Source organism: Brassica napus, chromosome C5 (assembly GCF_020379485.1).
Source record: "Brassica napus cultivar Da-Ae chromosome C5, Da-Ae, whole genome shotgun sequence".
Taxonomy (NCBI): Eukaryota; Viridiplantae; Streptophyta; class Magnoliopsida; order Brassicales; family Brassicaceae; genus Brassica; species Brassica napus.
In genome coordinates this window covers 17,070,610-17,092,852 of record NC_063448.1, presented here as the reverse complement: position 1 = coordinate 17,092,852, position 22,243 = coordinate 17,070,610, and the positions used below count along the sequence as shown (strand labels likewise).

Here is a 22,243-nt window from a genome sequence, read left to right as displayed (position 1 = left end):
AAAAATAGTGTGGTACTTCTTAACTTTATAGTGACCGAATTTTACAAATTCTCTCTTATTACAAGCTTATTAACTTGTTTAAATGTCAAAATTCTAGTCTTTTCAATATCCGAGCTAATTTATATCAAATTTATATCAAATTTAATCATGTTGAGTAGAGGATAAATTATTCATTATTTTGAAATTTGACTAAATAATATGCTCTTTTGCAGTGGGCCACTCTGGGGATTTGTAGTTGCTTTCATGCTTTTTAACATCAAAGGTATGCATATACGAAAAAAATATAAGGCTTTTTGCAAAATTGACCTACAACTTAAAGTCAAACACAAAACTAACTTCCTTTTTTTTGAAAATTGGTTTTGCCCTATTCACCCCACAAGTTCATATAATTTACGAAAATGCCATCAATTTTTTTTTCTTTTTTTTTCGAAAACGACATCTTTACTCTCTCACCCTCATCATCTTCAAGTAATTACAAGATTGTCATTGTCATCAATACCACAACCACCATGAACAACCAATTTGAAGCTCTTAATGCTCCCAAAATCGATTTACCCTTCTTCGTTTTCCATTCTTGTGAACTAAACACAACATATCTCTCACTTTCTCTCCACAATGAGCTAAAAAAACCCAAGATTTTGATTCTAAAATTTTTATGGTTCATAGAGTCATAGAAGCTAACGATTCTGGGTGGGTGACTTTCGTTTGTGATTCTGTGTGCTTGGAGAAGTCTTATGTATGCTAAGGAACTTATCTCACCAATTTAAGGTATGACATCGAGTTTTTTTCCAGATCTGTTCGTCAGACGACTTACTTGGGAAGTCGTCTGGCTGTAGACGACTTACCTGGAAGTCGTCTGGCTGTAGACGACTTACCTGGAAGTCGTCTGGTCAACGCAAAGGTTATTTTTGCAATTGACTTTGAAATCTGTAACCTGAGACGACTGAAAGTTAAGTCGTCTACTTTTGTTTGGTTTCAAAAAAATTTCCGAAGAACCTAGACGACTTACATTTCAGTCGTCATAGGTTAGTTTTGCATTTGACTGGATAATTATAGAAGTTTGACTTCCCCAGACGACTTACATTTCAGTCGTCTGTCGAAAATTAAAATAATAATATTTTTTTAAAAGTAAACGACTTACAATTAAGTAGTCATAGGTTAGTTTTGCAATTGAAAAAAAAAAACTTCAAGATTTAATTATACACAGACGACTTATAATTCGGTCGTCCACCAGACGACTTACTTGTAAGTCGTCGAGGATTTTTTTCCGAGATTCTGGTCAAACCTCGTAAATCCTGGACGACTGAATTATAAGTCGTCTGTATATAATTAAATCTTGAAGTTTTTTTTTCAATTGCAAAACTAACCTATGACGACTTAACTGTAAGTCGTCTACTTTTAAAAAAATATTATTATTTTAATTTACACTAGACGACTGAAATGTAAGTCGTCCAGAAAAGTCAAACTTCTGAAATAATCCAGTCAAATGCAAAACTAACCTATGACGACTGAAATGTAAGTCGTCTAGCTTTTTTGGAGTTTTTTTTTTAACCAAACAATAGTAGACGACTTATTTTTCAGTCGTCTGAAATAACAGATTTCAAAGTCAATTGCAAAAATAACCTCTGCGTTGACCAGACGACGTATAGTTTGGTCGTCTGGACTACTTAGATTGAAGTCGTCCGCGTCTTCTCCGCTAGTTTTTAAGTCTTCTACGTTAGTTTTTGAATAACTTGTATTTTTAAGAGTGATAAGTAACTTCAAGATATGTAAAACTCATATTTACAAAATATGTTTTCTCCCTTAGTTTTACTAAATTTGACTAAGTTTTTTAACGCAAACTTATAAAAAAATATGATATGCTTTGACTAGTTACTATTGTTTGTTTCCATCTCTTAAGTATTATTGTTATAGACAATAATGATGACTATTGTTATGAGTTGGAAGAAGGGTTAAATGCTTCTTAAAATGTTGTATCAATATGAAGCTACCAACATTCTTGTTTATTAAGATGAGAAAAGGCCATTGAAGTTTATTATTGCATATGAGAGATCCAAAGATAAGAAAAAGGCTACTGAAGTCTATTATTTCATTGATTTGTAAATGTGTAAACACATTGTTAGCACATTTAATACATCTTGAAAAACATTATTACTGATTTTACAAAAAAATCACAACTAAAAGAGTAGACATGCAATTCACAAAACAGACCACAAACAAAACTATTATAGATCATTCCTCTACAAAGACAAGCTTGGATTCCACTTGAGTAGACAAGACCAGACGACTTTTAAGAAGTCCAGACGACTTCTAAGAAAGTCCAGACGACTTCCAGGAAGTTCAGACGACTTTGTCAGAAGAATTTTAGGAAGTTCAGACGACTTCCAGACGACTTTACAGGAAGTCCAGACGACTTTTAGGAAGTCTAGACGACTTTCAGACGACTTCCAGATGACTTCCAGACGACTTCCAGACGACTTCCAGACGACTAACAAGTAAGTCGTCCCAGAAGTCTTCCAGGTATGAAAAACCTGCATATTAAATCCAGATCTGAAAAACCTGCATATTCAAAAACGTTCAAATGGCTTAAAAACAGAAAAAATGAGTGGAAGATTAGATAAATCTACCTTTACAGAACACACAAAAATACATATCTAAAAATAATAGATCTACCTTTAGATTAGTGGAAGATGAGTACCATCTAATTAAAAACCTGCAAAAAAGATAGATTAGTAAGAAAGACATGAGACAAAACTGAAAAATTCATATAAAGTTTGGTGTTTTCAAGTCAAAGAGATTAGAGTGGGTTTGGAGAGTTTTAGTTTGGGAAAAAAGTAAGAACTTTATACAACAAGAAGTTACCAAATGAAGAAAAATCAGACATAAGAACTTACAAAAACGCTCAGAAAAATCCAGACGACTTCCTGGAAGTCCAGACGACTTCCTGGAAGTCCAGACGACTTTGTCAGAAGACTTCCAAGAAGTCCAGACGACTAACAAGTAAGTCATTTCAGAAGTCTTTCAGATCTGAAAAACCTGCATATCAAATCCAGATCTGAAAAACCTGCATATCCAAAAACGTTCAAATGACTTAAAAATAGAGAAAATGAGTGGAAGATTAGATAAATCTACATTTATAGAACACACAAAAATACATATCTAAAATTAATAGATCTACCTTTAAATTAGTGGAAGATGAGTACCATTTGATTAAAAACCCGCAAAAGAGATAGATTAGTAAGAAATACATGAGACAAAACTGAAAAATTCATATAAAGTTTGGTGTTTTCAAGTCAAAGAGATTAGAGAGAGGTTGGAGAGTTTTAGAATGATGAACATTACATTTTTGTTGCAGCCATTTGAGAGGAGGAGAGAGAATGTGTAAATTTTTCTTTATATAGGGAGACAAAAAATCCAACTAAGTTAAATATTTTTGACTCAGACGACTTCCTAGACGACTTACATTTCAGTCGTCTGTTGAAGAAATTAAAACAGACGACTTACATGTAAGTCGTCCAGAAGAGTTTAATATTTTTAGTGGGAAATTAAATATTTTTAGCGGGAAACTAAAATAGAAAACTTTCCAGACGACTTACAAGTAAGTCGTCTGGTTTAAATTATTTAAGCGGGAAAATAATTTTTTAAAAATAATTTAGGCGGAAATATTTGGACGACTTACATGTAAGTCGTCTGTTTTAATTTCTTCACCAGACGACTGAAATGTAAGTCGTCCGAGTAAAATGATCCGGTTGGGTTAAAACGTACATTGGTAAAATTAAAGGTTCGGTACGATGTGGACGACTGAAATATACGTCATCCGGGTAAATTATTCAACAGACGACTGAAATATAAGTCGTCCACACCCTAAACATAACCCCTAAACTTAATTATCTAATTAAACACTTCATAAAACCAAATCAAACTTGAAAAGTGTTTACTATACACAGAAATAAACACATATAGGTGAAAACTAATTTTTGAAAAAAACATTTTAGTTTTCCAAAATCTAACCCTAACAATACATACAATACTACAACATACGTTTGCCAAACTCCTAAACCAAAGTATTTCATGATTCACTACTTCCACTCATCTATCTTCAAAACAAATCAATTTTATCATATCTTAATTTATATCACTTAAAACTGTTTATAATTACTTGATTTTTATTTTTCACGCATCAAAATATTTTTTTACAAGATTTATAAATTATTTTTAAAATAAACTGGTACCAGACGACTTACACTTCAGTCGTCCAGACGACTTCCAACATCTCAGACGACTCAGACGATTTACTGGGACTATATTCGTAAAAATGGCTTCTGTTATTTTGTTTGGTCACAAGGGGTTGAGCTGTAATTTCACTAGGCTTTTAGGTTAGTTTTGCATTTGATTCAAGTTTGGGTATAGGTTTGGGATTAAAATCAAGTTGTGGGTTAGTTTTGGCAAAAACCCTAAAATATAATGCAAAATGCTAACTTTTTTCCTTTTTAGCGTTAGAAAATTTAAATTCATAAAATATACATGCATGCATGGTGACTAGTTCTTGTGCGTATTTTTGTAACACATGTTACACATGAATGCTATTTTTCTTGGAAACAAGGGTTTGGTAACACATGCATGTTGTTCGTTGTTGTTTCTCTATTATTAGTGAGTAATCTTCTAGATGCAATTATTTATACTCTATTCTTGTGTGGTCTAAGCGTTTATTTGGATATGCTATTGCAGGGTCAAATCTTTATTTCTGGTTAGCAATCATTCCAATAGCTGTAAGAACTATTTTTCATTTTATGTTTCTCTTTTTTTTTTGGATATTGAGTCTCATATGATTAGTCTATTGAGCTATGGTTTGCACCTTTTTTATTTCAACAGCTTGTTCTTTTCGTTGGTGCAAAGTTGCAACATGTAATCGCAACTTTAGTATTGGAGAACGCTGGGATAACAGAATATGCTTCTGGTGTTAAATTGAGACCTCGTGATGAACTTTTCTGGTTCAAGAAACCAGAATTACTCTTATCCCTTATCCACTTCATTCAGTTTCAGGTGTGCCAAATCTTTTGAACCTTTAATAGTCACAAATGATCTTCTTCTTTTTTGTTGATTTAGTAGATATATGACCTATGTGCATTATATTGCCTACAGAATGCCTTTGAGCTGGCTTCGTTCTTCTGGTTTTGGGTAAGTTTTTGTCTATCTCTCATCTTATGGCTCTATATGATTTAAAAACATATAGTATTTTATAGTCATACGCTTTAAAAATGTGTTCTTACACTGACATAATCTATTCTTGTTTCTTCAGTGGCAATTTGGATACAACTCTTGCTTCCTTAGGAATCATTTACTTGTCTACTTGCGATTAATTCTAGGGTAATCAAGTTTCCTCCATTAAGCCATCATGATACGGTTGTGTATATTTTCTTAGAGATTGATGGTCAACATTGCATGTTTTTGTAGGTTTGCTGGACAGTTTTTATGTAGCTACAGCACATTGCCACTCTATGCACTTGTCACTCAGGTAACATGACCTTTAGCGCTTCTACCTTTGTTAATGCTTAAAACTCACAAGCTAAATGATCATGGATTTCATATGTTATTTCTAGATGGGAACAAATTACAAGGCAGCGTTGTTACCTCAGAGGGTAAGAGATACAATAAACGGTTGGGGAAAAGCAACCAGAAGAAGAAGACGGCATGGTTTATATGGAGATGATTCGACTATTCGAACAGAAACAAGCACAATCGCATCAGTTGAAGAATACGATCATCAAGTGCTTGATGATGTTCCTGAAACCTCTCCAGCTCAAGGTACTGATCATGAGCTGGAGCTTGTTAAAAACTGGGAAGCTTCTATCACAGTAGCTAATGAAAATTCTAGTCGGGTTGGAACACCCCTCTTGCAACCTTGTGCGTCAACATCGCCAACGACTTTCTCAAAGTTACAGACAGAAACCACAGAATCACTTTCAAGGTCGTCCTCACTGCCAGTGAAAAGATAATATTTGGATGTCCGTCTTTCTTTCTCAACGCTGCTTTGCTAAACCAGCTGAGATAACTCAGATTTAAGATTAGTGTGTGTGACTATTTTTACTTTAAATGATATATGATTTTGAGTACAGAGATCATGTCGTTGAACATGGTACAGCGTATCAAATAGTTGTAAGAAATCGATTTATACGATAATGTTCAAAACTTAGTGAGGCACGTCTAGTCGAACGTTCGGCCTTATATATAGCGTTTTGGTTAAACGTTTTGGTTAAGAAAATTATGTGTAACGTTTTGGTCAAAATAATATGTAACGTAATCAACGTAGAAGAGGATACACGAACAGTACAAGCAACAAAGCAAACACAACGCTTATTTAGCAGACAGAAACAGCGGTGCTTGGGTTTTTGGTGGGATCTCAGCCTCTGAACACTCTTTTTTTTATGGGACAAAGATGCTCTTAATGAGAAATAACGAAATAATATTGGCGCGTACGTGGAGAAGTCAGCCATGAGGCCCGTGACCTAATGTACGTTCCCGTTACAAACCCATAAAAGAAAAAGGAGAGTCAAAGATTAGGATCGAACTTACAATACAAGCCACACATATGATGTTCTCTTTTCTTTTTTTTTTTTTTTTTTTTTGACAAACTACATATGATGTTCTCTAGCTGTACGTAATTTAGTATAAATATATGAGAATAAATTTGAATTTTTCAGTTCTATGTTTATTCTAAAACATGTAGCAGCTAAATGAATCTCGGACTTTCGCTTTCAACGACAAATACGGCACCCCTCAGACCTTAGGAAAATCCATCGAATTGACTTTATTTTTCGTCTACATTTCCTCTATTCAATCGTGTCTATGAATTACTCAAATACAAAGTAAACAAATACATCGTATTAATAAAGTCAAAACAAACTTTTGAAAAACGTTTCTAAACTACTTCAAAATAGTCGATGTTTTGGAAGGAATCACAAAAATTAGGATATACATTTTTTCCTAAAAAATAACACTAAAAATATAAAATAAACATAATTCAGCCTATCATAAAAAATATTAGAAAACATCATTGATCACGCAGTTTTCAATAAAATTTAAACTAATTTAAAAATATCAAACATTATGTATTTTAAAACATCAAAAACTCTTCACAACATTATCTATTTTGAAACGGATGGAGTATTAAATATAATCGGACAAACGCGATTTCATGGAAATCGATGATGAAGTCTACATTAATATTAAAGTTCGTTTTTGCCAATAATTTGTTATCAGGAGGATGGTGCTATCCCGAGTTTTGTTAACAATATTACAATATTTTTTTACATTATAAAGGGATTTAATCACGTTTATTGCCTTTCCAATAATTTTTTTTCAGATGAAGATGAATATTTTTCTTTGGTTAGTACGTGGTTCACAAAAAGGCGCTTCAATGAAGTTTGCTTTAAAATGAAGTTTGTTTTAAAAAAATCAAGTTTGCTTATATTTATATATATATATTTTTTTTTTTTATGATCCTGGTATCCATAACCTCGAGATGATTCGATTAGCGCCAATGACCGTCCACCGGAGCTTAACCGGGGAGTCCGCCGAAGCATCCAGGAAGGCTGGTGATCACCCTATGTAAATTCTATCAGTGGCCACACGTTAGTAAGCTTCTCCGTATTGGATCCGAAGACCCTTCAAGATAATCACTTCCCAGCGGCACTCGAACCCATGACTTCCCAGGTTGAGTTTAACCACTAAACCAAATATATTTTTAATTATAAAAGCCGGAAAAATGAAAATTGAAAATTTCTCAGAAACTTAACAGAAAACAAACAAAAGGAAAATATAATTCTAGTAAACAAAGAAAGAAGAGAAAAATGGAAAATATATCTTAGTGTCGGTGTTATAGAAAGTCTCTCCCACGCTTTCTCTGATGTGTAGGCTTTTTAATATAAAAATCTGTTTTATCTATCTATATTATTAAAATAGAAGTCATAATTTTTTCGTGCATGATATTTTAAATGGACTATTCCTAAAAAATTGATTATATTTTTTTTTTGTATGTTCGTGATAAAATTCTAACGACCTATTTAATTCTCTTTTTATTCCATCAAGATATTATAAGAAATGCATAATTTCAAAAATATAATATTCTATCAATATATAAATATATTTGCATATAACCATTTATAAGCTACTTAATAATAATAACATTTAATTATTCTAGAGTTTATACTTGTATTTGATCTAATTAATAATAATAATAATATTTATTATGCAAATACAATAATGTTAGAATTTTACCTTGCAAATAATAAAATCGAATCAAATATTAAAATCCTAACACTATTGTATTTGCATAATAAATGTTATTATTATTAATTACTAGAATCATGACCGGCGCTACGCGCGGATAATATATTTAAATTTATTGCTTTTATATTTGTAATTAATAGGCGACATTTGTTATTTGTATTTATTTTCTTAAAATATTTATAATTGTATTTTTACCAGTTTTAACTGAATATTTGTACATTATTTTATTTTTTCTGAATTTTTACTATGACTTTTAATTTTTTACTTTTCCATCACAAAGTTTTTGTTAGTATAAAGTAGGTTCATAATTTTTGAAATAAGAAAAAATAACACATCTAACACCGTAAACATGAATAATGTAGTTTGATGTTTTTTTTGCTTTCTATTTAGTTTTAATTTTTTCTTTGAAGCTTTGAATAATGTTTATGAAGTTGTTGTAAAATATTTTGGATGATGTTGAGACGAACAATAACTTTTTGTATTCTTTTGATTAGTTTTAAAATATAACTTACATGGTTAATGAAATATTTTTTACATTTATAATTTTTTTGGTTGTTGCTTTGATAATTATTTGAAAGAAGTTGGTAATTCATCCCATATAAATATTAGCATATTTGTGAATCAGTGAGTAATTAATTCATTAGAACTTCATTTTCATTAACTGTAAGAGAATTGTTTTTTAAACTGACTGTAAGAGAATTTTGGTATCTATATTAAACCAAAATTTTGGTTTAACTAATTTTTATTGTAATAATCTAGCTAGAATTATTTTTAGTTTATTTGGTTAAGCTAATAACATAGTTTTGTTGTGTATATCAAACCAATATTGTATAACCATACTTTTTGTGAAACTGATGAACCTAATCAATCGGTTAAATTAAACCAAAAAAATTATGCTTACACGTTTGTTTGTATTTTATTTTGAAGACGTAAGCCAATAAAACTAAAAAGAAAATTTAATGATTTTTAAACTAAAACAAAGATTAATTCTTAATTCAACATATGTTTTACATAAGCATCTAGATAAGAAGATAACATATCTATATTTAGATGGTAACTAAGATTTATTTATTTTTATTCAGCTTCCTCATCGTCATGTTATAGTCTCCAATAATAATAATAAAAAAACAAATTTTAAAATCACCCAATGTGAGCTTCAGTGGTTTCTAGAGCACGTAAAGCCACACCCTAACCAGTTTGTTGGAGCTCATTGCGACCTAGATTCAACTATTACAAAGGTAGCTTCGATTATATTACTTTATAATTATATGAATGTATTTTAACTTTAAAACTGCCATTTATGTATTTGAATGTATAATACATATGTCATATATTTTATAAAAAAAATTATAAAACGAAAAAAAAAATTATGGGAATGCAAAAATGAAATATTGATAGAAACATACTGTAGATTACATTATTGGCAATAATATTACATCAAAAATTATTTTACCACTTTACTTACAATATATTGTATATAGTTTTTTATTATTATTTAAACCAAAACTTCGTGAAAATTACTTTAACTATCTTCTACGTGCAGATTTTTTATTATTGTTTGGTTTTCTAAACAGTTTTCGGATGTCAATTTCTTTTGCACATCATCCAACAAAACATGTCACTAAGATTATTTTTAATGGTTATTTCTTTCTTTTTTTTTGAAAAAGGCTTCAAGTTATTTCTATTTCTTATTCTAAAAGTACAGTACAATTTGCTCCAAAAAAAAGTATAGTACAATTATTTATATGAACATATAATCTTTCACGAGACACTGGTTTAACAAAGGGAACTACATATAGATGTAACGACGCGTTTCCTTTGTGTTATGCATTTCCAATGTAATTAAATTAATCATTTCTGTATTTCCTCGTATTTGATGAAAACCTTGTTTGTATACATGAAACGAATACCTGAATCTTTTTCCCTGCTACTCTTGCAGGTACAACGCAAAATATTCAGGTTGTCACTGAAGATGATTTAGGCAACCCAAGTCAGACAATAAAACATAAAAGAACTAACGCTTTACTCATGAATGCTGGTTCAGTTCACGGTAAAATCTAGTTTCTCTATTACTATACTTCCTTTGTTCCCCTGCTCTGTTTCTTGTGATTTCTTTTTCTCGCAGTGAAAACAATTTAGCCTAATTTTAAGACTAATCAGAGTTTAAAGAATTGTGGTTATTATATTTCTTTGTCGTGCTCCTCATGGCAATGGCAGACCTACACATCATCATCATCATCCCAAGAAGCCAATATGTCCTTATTCTTTGCTGTCTGGTCTATGTTTTCTCAGCACAGAAAAAGACCAGAAGATTAACCAAGCCAAACCCTGAAGTTCCTCTTGTATAAAAAATTCTCATTTTCGGGAAAAAATCCAATTTAAGTTAATATGGTAAATTTATTGAGACATTTTGAATAAAGCTCAGAGCTTTGATCACTTGTTGTTTTCTCCAGTTTTGGTTCTGTTTTAAAATAAGCGAGACTAAGGAAACAATCCACGATGTTTCTATATGTTAAAAACTGAGAACGGTTCTGTGGAACATTTTTTGAAATGGTTTTGCTTTCCGACTTATGATGTTGATCTTATTTGGCACACACATCAGTTCCACCCGGTAGCTTACTGTAATAATTTGGAGAAGCATGATTACAAAGATTCTAACCGAGGAAAAGGTAACAACCTCGATACTTAGTTTATAATACAACTGTACAATGGAAGGAAACATTTGGTAGAAGTTACTGGAAAGCCGGTGCAATATACATGCACAGGACACAACTTTGCCTTATGCTTCTCATGTTTTGCCAAAGAATCAACCGCAAAAGAGAATTCCCTACATCTAATTCAATTTCAAGAGGTGGAAGTTGTTAAGTTAGTTTCTTTAGGGTTTCTTATTGTTTATAATTCAGTCTTGTGTTTTTTTTTAAAGACATGCTAGTTCGCTTGGAGAATATTGATGTTAGAAACATACCAGATGGAGATAAAGGAAAGCTCTCGGTTGTGTTTAGTAACCCAGCCTGATTCTCTTTTCCATGCTGATCAGTTGCCGTTGTGTAGGTTTTAGGATCAGCGGTATCTCGGCTTGTCGAGGAGCTTGATCAAACTGGAGGAAATCTGCTCCTCATATCTCTAGAATTGTTGCTTAGTTTCCACACCGGTAGCAATAATTTGGTGCACTAAACACTGTCACCACATTCTTTTCCTGTTACCATAATTTTTTTGAAAGATCAGTGATTCAATCCACAGTTATGATAAGATAGACTGACCAATCATGCCTTTGGCAGAGCCTTGAGCAATTGAGATGAGCATACATGACATGCCACCAGTTAAATCCTTCCATGAGAAGCTGATGTGCTCTTGTTATGAGACTGCGTCCATTGTTGTCACTGAAATTGAGCTGTCCAAATGATAACCATCACCAAGTGGAGATAACCCACATCGATCAAGGGGACCAGACCATAAATCACAAATTGGTCCTTCGTGTTGCACCTAGACATACTCCAAATAGATAACCAATAAGTTATTATTTTGTTCTTTGAGAAAGCAACCTAATAGTAATTTGGAAGTTAGCACTTGAACCTTGAGAGCGGAAGGAGGGAGAGACCCATCAAAAACTCATATTCAAATTCAATCCGAACTAAGGACCTGGGCAGGAAAAAGGGAGAAGGTGATAAATGGTGTAGTTGAAAATTACGTCTGAAGAGGGGAAGATAATCGAAAAGGTCCAAGTGCATTCTCGTACTTCCTGAAACATCGTCATAAAAACCATAGCTGGATCAGAGAAGCAAAACACACATCAAACAGGGTAATATTTTTTTTATTATTATTATTAAGCTTATACTTGAGTAATCTGCTGAGTCTTGAAATTCCCTCGCAATAGTGTAAAACTGAGAAAAGTCTGAGCAATTTCAAATTACAAATCAAATCAAATGATCTATGACACACAGAGAGAACATATATTTTCAATCTTTGTGATAGCAGTGACAGCTAAATACGAAAATAAACGACCAAGGAGATCCATACCTGTAAGGGAAGAGATTTTTGAGCAAGTGAAGAGGATCTCAAAGATATAAGAGCATATCCCTCGTCTTAGAATTACCTGAAGCCTCTCAAAGAACCTAACTGAAATAAAGAATCAAAGAATGGAAAAATAATAAAATCAGAAGAGTAGAAGAATCAAAGAACTAAAAGACCTAAAACTCGAACTTCTTTATTTCTTCCTCTTGGATGCAACTTTTATTTTTATTTTGTAAGCAGAGAGTTTTGATATTTATATTTCATCTCTCACATCTGAAAGCACTCTGGGGAGATGAAGAGAAAAATCAGAATGAGAGCAAGTGAGTCATGAAGGTAGGATTAAACAATGTAACTGAATGACATCGAATGGGTCATAATTAAACGGTTAATTGCAGCGATTGGAAATGTCGCCCGTGAATTGTAAGAGCCAGAGACTAAGGTGATGGAAATTGAAATTGGATGGAGAGCTCGACTCTTTAGTGATGGGCCAATTTTCATTATTATCATCCCATATGAGAGTTAACATTCTATTTCGACTGCAAAATGAGTGACATGGCATAATAGAGCTTCATAATTGGTCGATTTTCTAATCCTATGTGGCATAGCTCTCATTTGAGCTTATTCTCCTTTTAATATTGTAAGATATTATACATGTATCAATATTTATATAGGTATTTTGTTAACAAACATGTATTGATAAATATATAATATTTTAAAATCCAATACTATAGATTCAACCATATACTATTTTTATAATAAATCGCTTAATATATATATACTGTAGTGATAAATTTTTTATGCGTGATTTTTTAATTTGGACCATTCTATAAAATTTTATCAACTTTTACATAAATTTATTATAATATTTTGTCTTTTTATTTGAATACAAATAAATATTTTTTAATAGTTTCTAATTAAAAGAAAAACCAAAAAGTAATAGATAAAAGTAAAATTTAATTTCTCTTAGTATGTGTGAACAACCTTAAACATCATATATTTGTATCAAGAGGGAGTATAAACTAAAATATTTAAGTATATAAATAATTAAAAAACACACGGTTATACGGATCAAGTTTTAGTACTATAATTACAATAGTATGTCTAAGTAATAAGTAAAAAAGTAGTCAAAGAAGTTTGCTTAATACCAAGTTGAAATATTTTTATATATTCTTCTCGAAGCACAAGACAAGTCATCATGTATTGCCTCACCCATGTATATAAGCATCAAGACAATCATACGACTTCATCTTCAGGAGCTGCTGGATCTGTTCCGGAGCTGAGAAGCTCCACTCAATCCTGCTGCCTACCTTGCAGCACCGCTTCAGATAGTGAATCAGGATGACGATGACCAAGCAAAGTGTGAAACCGAGTGCAAAGTCTATGCATCGGTCCGCCGGCGTGCGTTCTCCGTTAGTCGGAATCGGACAATCAGTCAGCATACCTACTTTGAATCGAAGAGTTTATGAACTCAAGTTGATGAACTATACAAATCCGATGAACTCTGCTTTATATAATGTTTAGAGTACTCGTTTCATCGGAATCGAATTGTGAATTTGTTTCCTTTACTTAGGGTAGATGTTTAGAGCACTCAAACAACTTACATAATTATAGAGTCATTGGCCAGAAAATAGAATAAATATTTTTAAAAAAATTGCAAGAATGTTATAATCGGAATGGGCGGATCGTTGGGCAATGTGTGGTGCAGGACCGTCTCAAATTATTTCTAGATCCTGTTCAAAAAAATATTAATAGTGTATTTAACGATTTAATGAAGAAATTTTAAAAGTTAATAATTATGTTTGATGTTTCTTTAAAATTATAAGCTCTAATCTAGCAATATATCTAAAATTTAAAAGTTTTTATCATAATTTATTTATATATTTTTTATAAATTCTTAATTTGTTCTTAATTTTTTGCTTATTTTTTGCTTATTGTTTCTTATTTTTATATTTCGGGCATGTTCAACCGTTCCACTTGCACATGTTATTAGACACCATGTTGTGGTGTATTATTGTGATTCGCGTGTTATATGTACACTATTAAAGCAGAATCCCCATTAGAATTATGTCTTTAATTTTTTTTGAGTTATTTACAATCATTTAATTATAACTAATAATTTTATTAAATGTATAATTGGAACAGACAATTTAGATCAATCATGGAAACTCCTACACGTTTATCCCTTATACTATACATTTATAAAATAAATGAATCTTTCAAATATAGGATCCACTAAATTGTACAACCCATCAATTTTGGTGGCGCGTGGCTGTGTGGGTAGGTTCCTCTGCTCGGTATCTGCTCTTCACTTTCGAGTCTGCTCGGCGGCGAAGTTTCGGCAGAGTGGAGCGACGGCGTGAGTGTTTCTTCCGCTTGGTATCTTGCCGGAGGAGCCTCAAGACGTCTTGTTTCGAGTCTCGTCTTCCGGTTGTGAGCTTGGTGCGGAGTATGCTCGAGAGACTTGAAGGCATCATCCAAGGTGGTTTCCTCGCTTGGAGGGACGACGCGCTCGCGTGGAGGCCGTGGCGTGAGAAGATCGGATTGCATGTTCGAGTTGTGGTTCCGGGAGATGGAGGCTACCACAGATCCGTCGTCGCCGGCTTTTCTCCGGGGGGGGGGGTGGAGGCTCCTTCAGCTCCGCCGACGCCGGTTCAAGTTCCCGGGAAGGGAGTCTTCCTTAGATTTGCCTTCGCCGGTTTGGTGACGGAGTGCGGATGCTTTCATAGATCCGTGCTGCCGATGAGAAACTCGAAGCTTTTGGGTCAAGGTTACTATTGTTCGTTTAGTGCGAAGCTAGAAGTGGTTACTGTCTAGGTGGTTCTGGGCCAGGGCGGAGGAGTTCTCGTTTTGATGATGAAAGCTCTCCGCCGAGGTGAAGTCGGTCAACTCAACAATTAGGTGGTTCTCGATGCGCGCGTCTAGGGTTTTAAGCGGTTCAAAGGCGGAGATGATCTCGTGTTTCGATTGATCTCTTTCGCGTGTTGACAGTGCGGGTAGAACGATGTCTTCTCTAGTGGTTGGAAGTTTGGTTGTGGCGGAGGAGATCTCGATGGTTTGAGAAAGACCTCCGACATGATGTAAAAGCAAGGAAAATAGGTGGTTTCGGCGGAGGCTCTGCGGGTATCTGAGCTCTGGCGAAACAAGCGGTCCGGCGATCTCTTCTGGTTTCTTCCGGAGTCGATGATGGGCAAGTTGAGGCGGAGAAACGCATGCCGGTCTGAATGGTGTAGATCATCCCACGTGTCTCTTCCTCTGCTTCCTTGTTTCTCTCATGGGCCTTGATCGTCCGGTTTTGTAAGGTTGGGCCGAGGGGCCGTCTAAGTTGTTTGGGGCTTCGGCCGTATGTTGTAGCCCGTTTATGTTTGGGCCTTTGGTGTTTCTGTTGTATCTGGGCGTGGCCCATTTGCTTTTAATAATATAAACCTGATGGAAAAAAAAAAATCAGTTTATACGAGTTCTTCCTACCCTATACGTATTCTATGTCACAAAATCTATAATACTGCAGTCGGTTATATTTTTATTTTTTTGAGAATTTGGTTCTATTATTATTAACATATCCTTCCATCACATTCCTATTACATCTAATATACATTCCAACAAAAACTGAAATTTTGCGTTCAATATCCAATAGAAAAATCGTTTATATATGTGAGTTTTTAAAAAAAATATACAATATAAAATTATTTTGAAAATCTATGATTTAGTTAATAAATCAATGGCAGTGTCTTACTATTTAAAATTTTGAATAGAATGAATTTATCTTCTTTAAAAATCCAACAAATAATCTATGTTTTCCCATAAAAAGGATATTAAGATTCTCGGTTGTTCAAACAATTTGAAATTTTAAAATACCAGAAATATTCATCTTTGTAGGCTATCTTATATATTATTAGATGGATATATAGATTGGTCACGTCTCCTAAATATTTTTTTGAAAAAGAACAATTTCCCTGATATATTCAACCAGATCATTTTAATCTATCTACATTTATGTTTTCTCCATGAATTCAGATATTTTAACAACAAAATCAAGATTTCACAGCTAATGCCATAATCAGTTATAGAAATTTCTTCAGCATTTATTTTAATAATTACTAGATTTTGATCCGCGCTTCGAAAGCGCGGGTTTTAAGATTATATTATAATATAAATTCGTATTATATTAAAGAAAAAGGAATTCTTGAAAATTATATATTCTATGAGTAGTTTATCTGAGATTTTATATGTACACTTTTATATAACTTTCTCTTAAGCTTGGATATTATGTTCGAACCAAAAACCAAACCAATGCCGACTCAAAAACATAGGTTTATTTTGGGTCCGGGTTCAGAGAAAATTACCTATTAGGTATATCTTTTGGACCCGGGTTTTTGTTTGAGTTAGGGTCCTACCTGAGACCTGATCGGAATTATTTTGTGTATATTAAATATATTTGAGTATTTTGAATATGTTTCCGTTATTACAGATATTTGTTTAAGTTTTGGGTTCGGGTTTACAATATTTTTGGGTTTCAGTAAAATTTCAATTTAAAAAAAAAAGAAGTTGGGTATTCAGATAAAATTTTGGGTATTTTCGGTTCATCGGGTCAGATTTTGAATAAAATTTTGTATTTTAGTTATTTAAACATTTCGGATATTTGTTTGGAGTTTTAAGTATTTTTTTTGTGTTTCGAGTATTATTTATATTTTTGGATATTTCAAATTTTTTTTGGTCCTAAATACCCGAACTGATATGTCCAGATCCGATATGCTTACCATTTGAGTTTGGGAAAATATTTGGAATATATACCGCAAAGATTTATTTATATTTATAGGTTATAACCTGTCTTATGACGTGATATTGTGAAAATTATAACCAAAGCAAAAAAAAAACATCCAACATCCTTGTTTGACATGGAACTATAAACCGAGAACCAACAGTGAATCATAACCAAAGCAAAAAAAAAAACTCAAAAATAAATTGATATTCACAAATAATTAAGAGGTTCCTATATCTATAAAACCAAAAAAATCAAAATCAAACCTTTAAAAAAATATAATTGTTTTTTTTTTGATAAATATAGATTTCAAATATAGTGGCTCCTATGTTTGAAGAGATATACAAATTTTAAAGATGTGAATTTTTTTCAAAATATAGTGGTTCCTATATCTCTGTTGAAAATGTAATATTAATCTATTTATGTAAAGTATTCAAAATTTAATAACAATGCAATTTATATAATTATTATCATAAAGATATTTAACAAAACTATGAAATTGTTTTTTGAACTCATTTCTGAAACACTTAAAGAAAGAAATCGTAGTATTTTTTTATCAAAGATACACTTAATCATATACAATATGAATATGTTAGCATATCACGTAATTGCAATAGGAGGTGAACCTGAGAGGTTATAATATTGCATGTCTAACCTATTACATAATTAAGAGCATTAAACGTAATTATTTTGGTGTATGCCGTTGTAAAATTTACATTTGTGATATGTTTGGTTTTGGAAATAATAGTCATTGGTTTCTTGTTTTGGTGGGCCTTATTATAATGTATTAAGTTTATAAATATAAAATTGGTTGTGTAGAATAGGTTGGGTCAAAATTAAATCGGTGCAACAACATTACATAGGTAGATTTTTTAAAAAAATTCCCTTTTAATAGTAAAGATTAACTAAACATATTATTATGAGTATAGATTCTAAGTTATCTTTTTAATACCTCTCAAGTTAAATAAAAAGATTGTTTAGTGCTAATCAATCCCATCAAAATTAAAAAGATAACATAGAATCTCACACCAATCACTACACTAGATCATAATGAACCTGCGCAATAAACTTTTTTTTTGTAACTTAATAAAATTTTCATCTAAAACTAAAGGGGTAGTATAAATTGATTTGTGAGTGAAGTTCGTGTTACTGATTTTTTTTCAACTCAAAAAAAAAATCGTGTTATTGATTTTTTGGAGACTAATGCAGTGAACTTTGTTTTTAACTATAAAATCAATCGAACCTCTATAAATTAATACTCGATAAATTAATAATCTCTATAAATTAATAAATTTTACAGGTCCCAATTTAGGTCGTTTCAGAATTTGACACCAATCGATAAAATAATAAGATAATAATATTTTAGAAAATTCTATGGAAATATATGGTCCCATTAAAAGTATAAATTAATAATTTATATGTATACATATTTTATATAAATAATAACCTATTATTATATTATTTGTTTTATATTCACAATGAAATTATCTTTATATTTTCTTAACACTTAATATATTTTTGATGAGATTTAGCAATATTATATCTTAAACCATATTTAAGTTCTTTGCAATATATATATTATATACACCAAATAATATAATAAAATTAATATAAATGTCAAATTTCAAGAAATAACAATTAATGTCTATAAACTAAAATTAAATATTTTTCTTATCATAGAATAAATATATCTTAAAATAAAAAATCTAAATAAGAAATTTTTTGTAAATTAATATCTCTATTAATTAATAAAATTTCAAAGTCCCAACATTATTAATTTATAGATGATTTACTGTAATCTTTATAAATGTTGATATTGTGTTAATTAAAATGGGGACAATCCTCTTGAATCGATGCACAAATACATATTCTCTTCTCAATCTGAGTAATTTATTTCTTCTCCCTATCTCTAATTGACCCAAAATATGGATATCTTTGAGTTATGAGAAATGCAACCGTGATGTAAATACTGATATGTGCATCTATCCTATACTAAAAGCCAAATATAAAGGGATTCTAGCATGTCCACATCATCAATTATATTTGGCCAATAAGAACATTTCATTAATCCACGCTGGCAAAAGAACTGGGTGGCAGATCTCTTTCTTTCTACGGGCTCTGCTGTGTTTGATGGGCTTCTCCGGTTCTGTGTTGGGCTGTGTTACCCAGTTTGAATAAAAAAAAAACTTCAACGCAAGATTGGATAACACGAGGCTCTACGCTTCTCGCTCTTCGTCTTCACCTTTCTTCACCATCGTTTCAGTTCTCCCGATCCAGAACTCCACTACATCTCTATCCATCAATTCCTTCTTTATGATTTCGATTCCGTTTAGATTGGTTAGGGTTTAGATCTCGATTTGCTCAATTTGTTGTTCGTTTGCTTTTATAGGTGGTTACAGTGAAAGTGTTATTAGCTTAAACGATGGAGAAGGTGTACGAAGAGCTAGACGAAGTCAAAGCCGCGAACGAGAAGCTCAGAGGAGACTTCAGAGCCAAAACGGAGCTTCTTGAGAACCTAAAGAAGGTTCAGAACAAGCAGTTGATAGAGATTCAAGAGGCGAGATCTGTAATCGAGAAGCAAGGTTATGCCTTCAGAAACTCACTTAGGTCGGACTTTGTAAATTGCAATCATGTGGCCGCTTTGCCTTCTGGAGTTTCCAGTGGATTCGATAGTTTCTTTTCAGCGTCATAATTCAAATCTCCACTGATGTTTCATCTTATTGGCTTATTTAAGTGATTTCTTAATAATCCACATGACCAGTAAGCTCCATGCATGATCATCTCACGTCGACTCTGTTTTTTTTTCTGATTGGGGATCCTTGATTCTTGCTTTCTTAATAAGATTTTTTTTCTGATAATTCATTTTTCCGTCACAAACGAAATGGGAACACATTGATAATATAACCTCTACCCGTGTTCTTTCTTATATAATTGGTGTGATCTAATATTTTAACAAGCTTCAGTCTTGATTAATTTGTGTTTTTGGTTTTTCACAAGGAAGGTATGGTGATGGAGAATGAGTAATACGACACCTTAACAGTCAAAACTGATACTTCCGAAGCTAACACTAAAAAGACAAGTTAACAGTTTTTTTCTTCTTCTTTTTTTGTATCATCAATTTCTTGTGGGAATATGAGTAAAGAAGTTTTAAACTTTTTCCTGGTTTGATTTTATCTCAGGCAAGGACAGTTCATCGGAGATTCTCAAGCTACTACAAAATTTCAGGTGATGATTAGATGATTTTGTTCACATTGCAACTGTTTCTTTGGTTTGGATTGTTGTTTACTAGAACCCTGATGATGTAAAAGTTCTGTTTTTTGGTTCAAGGTGATGGGATCAGTCCTTGCGATTAAACATATTACTCACATTTTTCCTGAGCGAGAGTATATGATTGGGTAATTGATGTCTCTTGGTTTTTGCAAGTGTTCAAGAATTCCTGGTGTTCTCTTTGACCTTATGTTGATTTAGAGTACAAAAAATACAGAGGTAATTACTTTTCTATTATCTGCTTGAGGGCTTTGTCTTCGTCATTTACTTATTGCCGTTAGCGTTAAAAAGAAGTTTGTGTCATGTTTGTTGCTTTTATATGGCTTGCAAGTTTTGTCTGAATGACCAGGTGAAGAGAGAGAGAAGCGTCAGTCGCGCTACGTCGGTGCCGCCATTAGAGAGAAACTGTTTTTATTGGCAGCAGAGCAGACAAGAAACAACATGGAGAGTAATAATGAAGTCTATGCTATGTTAGAAGGTAAAAATTTGATATTGTAAACATATGTATTTACCACTAGGCATGGTATTTACCACAGAAGCTATTTTCTTATTTTTTTGAATACTAGGCATGGTGTAGCTGCTGCTAATTTTTTTACTCAGTTCTCACCTTGGTCATCTTCTTTATTGAATGTCTTCTTCCATTCACAAACAGGTTTGAATTCTTGGACATGGTGGTGATGCACGAAGTGTTATTGTGGGCACAAGGAAGGTTAGTGACCAGACAACCTTTTTTTTGGTTCTAAAAGTTCCATGTTTCAGACCATAAACAGTTTTCTCTCATTGCAGGGCTTGTGAGGAACATATACTTCCCGTTTGACATAGAAAGCGACACGGCAATTTGCGTTGCAAGAGAGATGGTGGAAGAGCTGGAGATGGACGACCGTGATGTGACAAAGATAGCTAACATGATCGATGGAGAGATTGCTTCTCTGGTTCCTGATTGGAGATCAGGCCTAGGGTTTGAGAGCAGTTTTTGCAACTGCGCCTCGAACCGGTCAGCTATAGACTTCAACGTGAGGCAGTGTTGTACAAACATGTGTGGAGAGAAGCATGGACGGTTTGAGGAGATCACTTCGGGACTACACAACTTTGGCAAAGCTTTATATTCCCATGGAAAAATGACATTTTTGCTGTCTTTTGTTAATATGTGTAGAATTTTTTACAGTAATGTTGACAAACCAAGAAATATCACAGTAATTATTTAATCATAGCTCATTAGGCCGGTGACTGTCTTGAAATCAGTTTATCATTCTCAATTTTGAAAAATAAACAAAAAGACATTCTTTTTTATCATTAAAAAAAATTATATATTTTTAGAAGTTCATTTAGTTTAGTGGTTTTATTAATAGTTCACTGATATCAATACACCACAAAATTTAAGATTTTAAGTCTCAGAAAATATGATGTATCAACTATGCACAGATAATATGAAAAATACGAAATATATTATTATAAAGAAGGGTTATTTTATATAGATAAAAATCTTGAAAAAGGTGATTGTTTACTAATTAACAATTGATATTAAAAATACAATGCATCTATTTAGATCAAATTTTGAGTAATTATTTAGTTTAATATAATAATTTTGTATTCTTTTGTATTATATTATAAATATCTAAACATTAATCACAAAATTTTGGTGAGAATTTAACAGCTTATTAATTTATAGTCATTTTTTCAAGTTCAACACATAATATATACTGAGTACGAAAAAACATAGAAACCCCTAAGATTTGATCATTATATATTATTTATTTCAGTCAAATGCTTTGTTGGGTTTAAAATATAAATATATATAAAAATTATCTATTTTAGCTTATATTTTACTATTAATTGGGTACTTATGCCATGATTATGGAAGTTATTATCATATCTATATTATTAAAACTGAAGTGTACTTTAGTACTGTTTGGAAACATG

At 32.2% G+C, this 22,243-nt stretch overlaps 1 protein-coding gene and 1 long non-coding RNA gene across 6 annotated transcripts; both read left to right on the top strand.

Moving 5' to 3' along the window:
* Positions 1-4,576: 4,576 nt before the first annotated feature.
* LOC111205735 (MLO-like protein 14) lies at positions 4,577-6,614 on the top strand. Its single transcript, XM_022701911.2, has 7 exons — positions 4,577-4,609; positions 4,704-4,769; positions 4,873-5,043; positions 5,143-5,178; positions 5,300-5,367; positions 5,455-5,515; positions 5,601-6,614. Exons 1-7 carry the CDS (start codon positions 4,577-4,579, stop codon positions 5,994-5,996), a joined length of 831 nt encoding a protein of 276 aa, XP_022557632.1. The 3' UTR covers positions 5,997-6,614.
* Positions 6,615-19,062: 12,448 nt separating this feature from the next.
* LOC125587681 lies at positions 19,063-21,642 on the top strand. 5 transcript variants are annotated; one of them, XR_007323976.1, is made up of 6 exons: positions 19,063-19,816; positions 20,058-20,135; positions 20,236-20,281; positions 20,384-20,801; positions 20,976-21,032; positions 21,110-21,642. It is a non-coding gene; the product is annotated as an uncharacterized LOC125587681 (long non-coding RNA). The 5 variants fall into 5 exon arrangements; XR_007323975.1 differs by having other exon boundaries at positions 19,064-20,135; positions 20,384-20,542; positions 20,655-20,801; XR_007323977.1 differs by having other exon boundaries at positions 19,069-20,135; positions 20,384-20,542; positions 20,673-20,801.
* Positions 21,643-22,243: the final 601 nt, after the last annotated feature.

Bases quoted from the DNA above. Each gene is read 5' to 3' on its own strand.
- LOC111205735 (XM_022701911.2), top strand. From the start codon at position 4,577: ATGAATGCTATTTTTCTTGGAAACAAGGGTTTG. The intron at 4,770-4,872 runs GTAAGAACTATT...TTATTTCAACAG, and splicing joins TAGCAATCATTCCAATAGCT to CTTGTTCTTTTCGTTGGTGC. The intron at 5,516-5,600 runs GTAACATGACCT...TGTTATTTCTAG, and splicing joins TCTATGCACTTGTCACTCAG to ATGGGAACAAATTACAAGGC.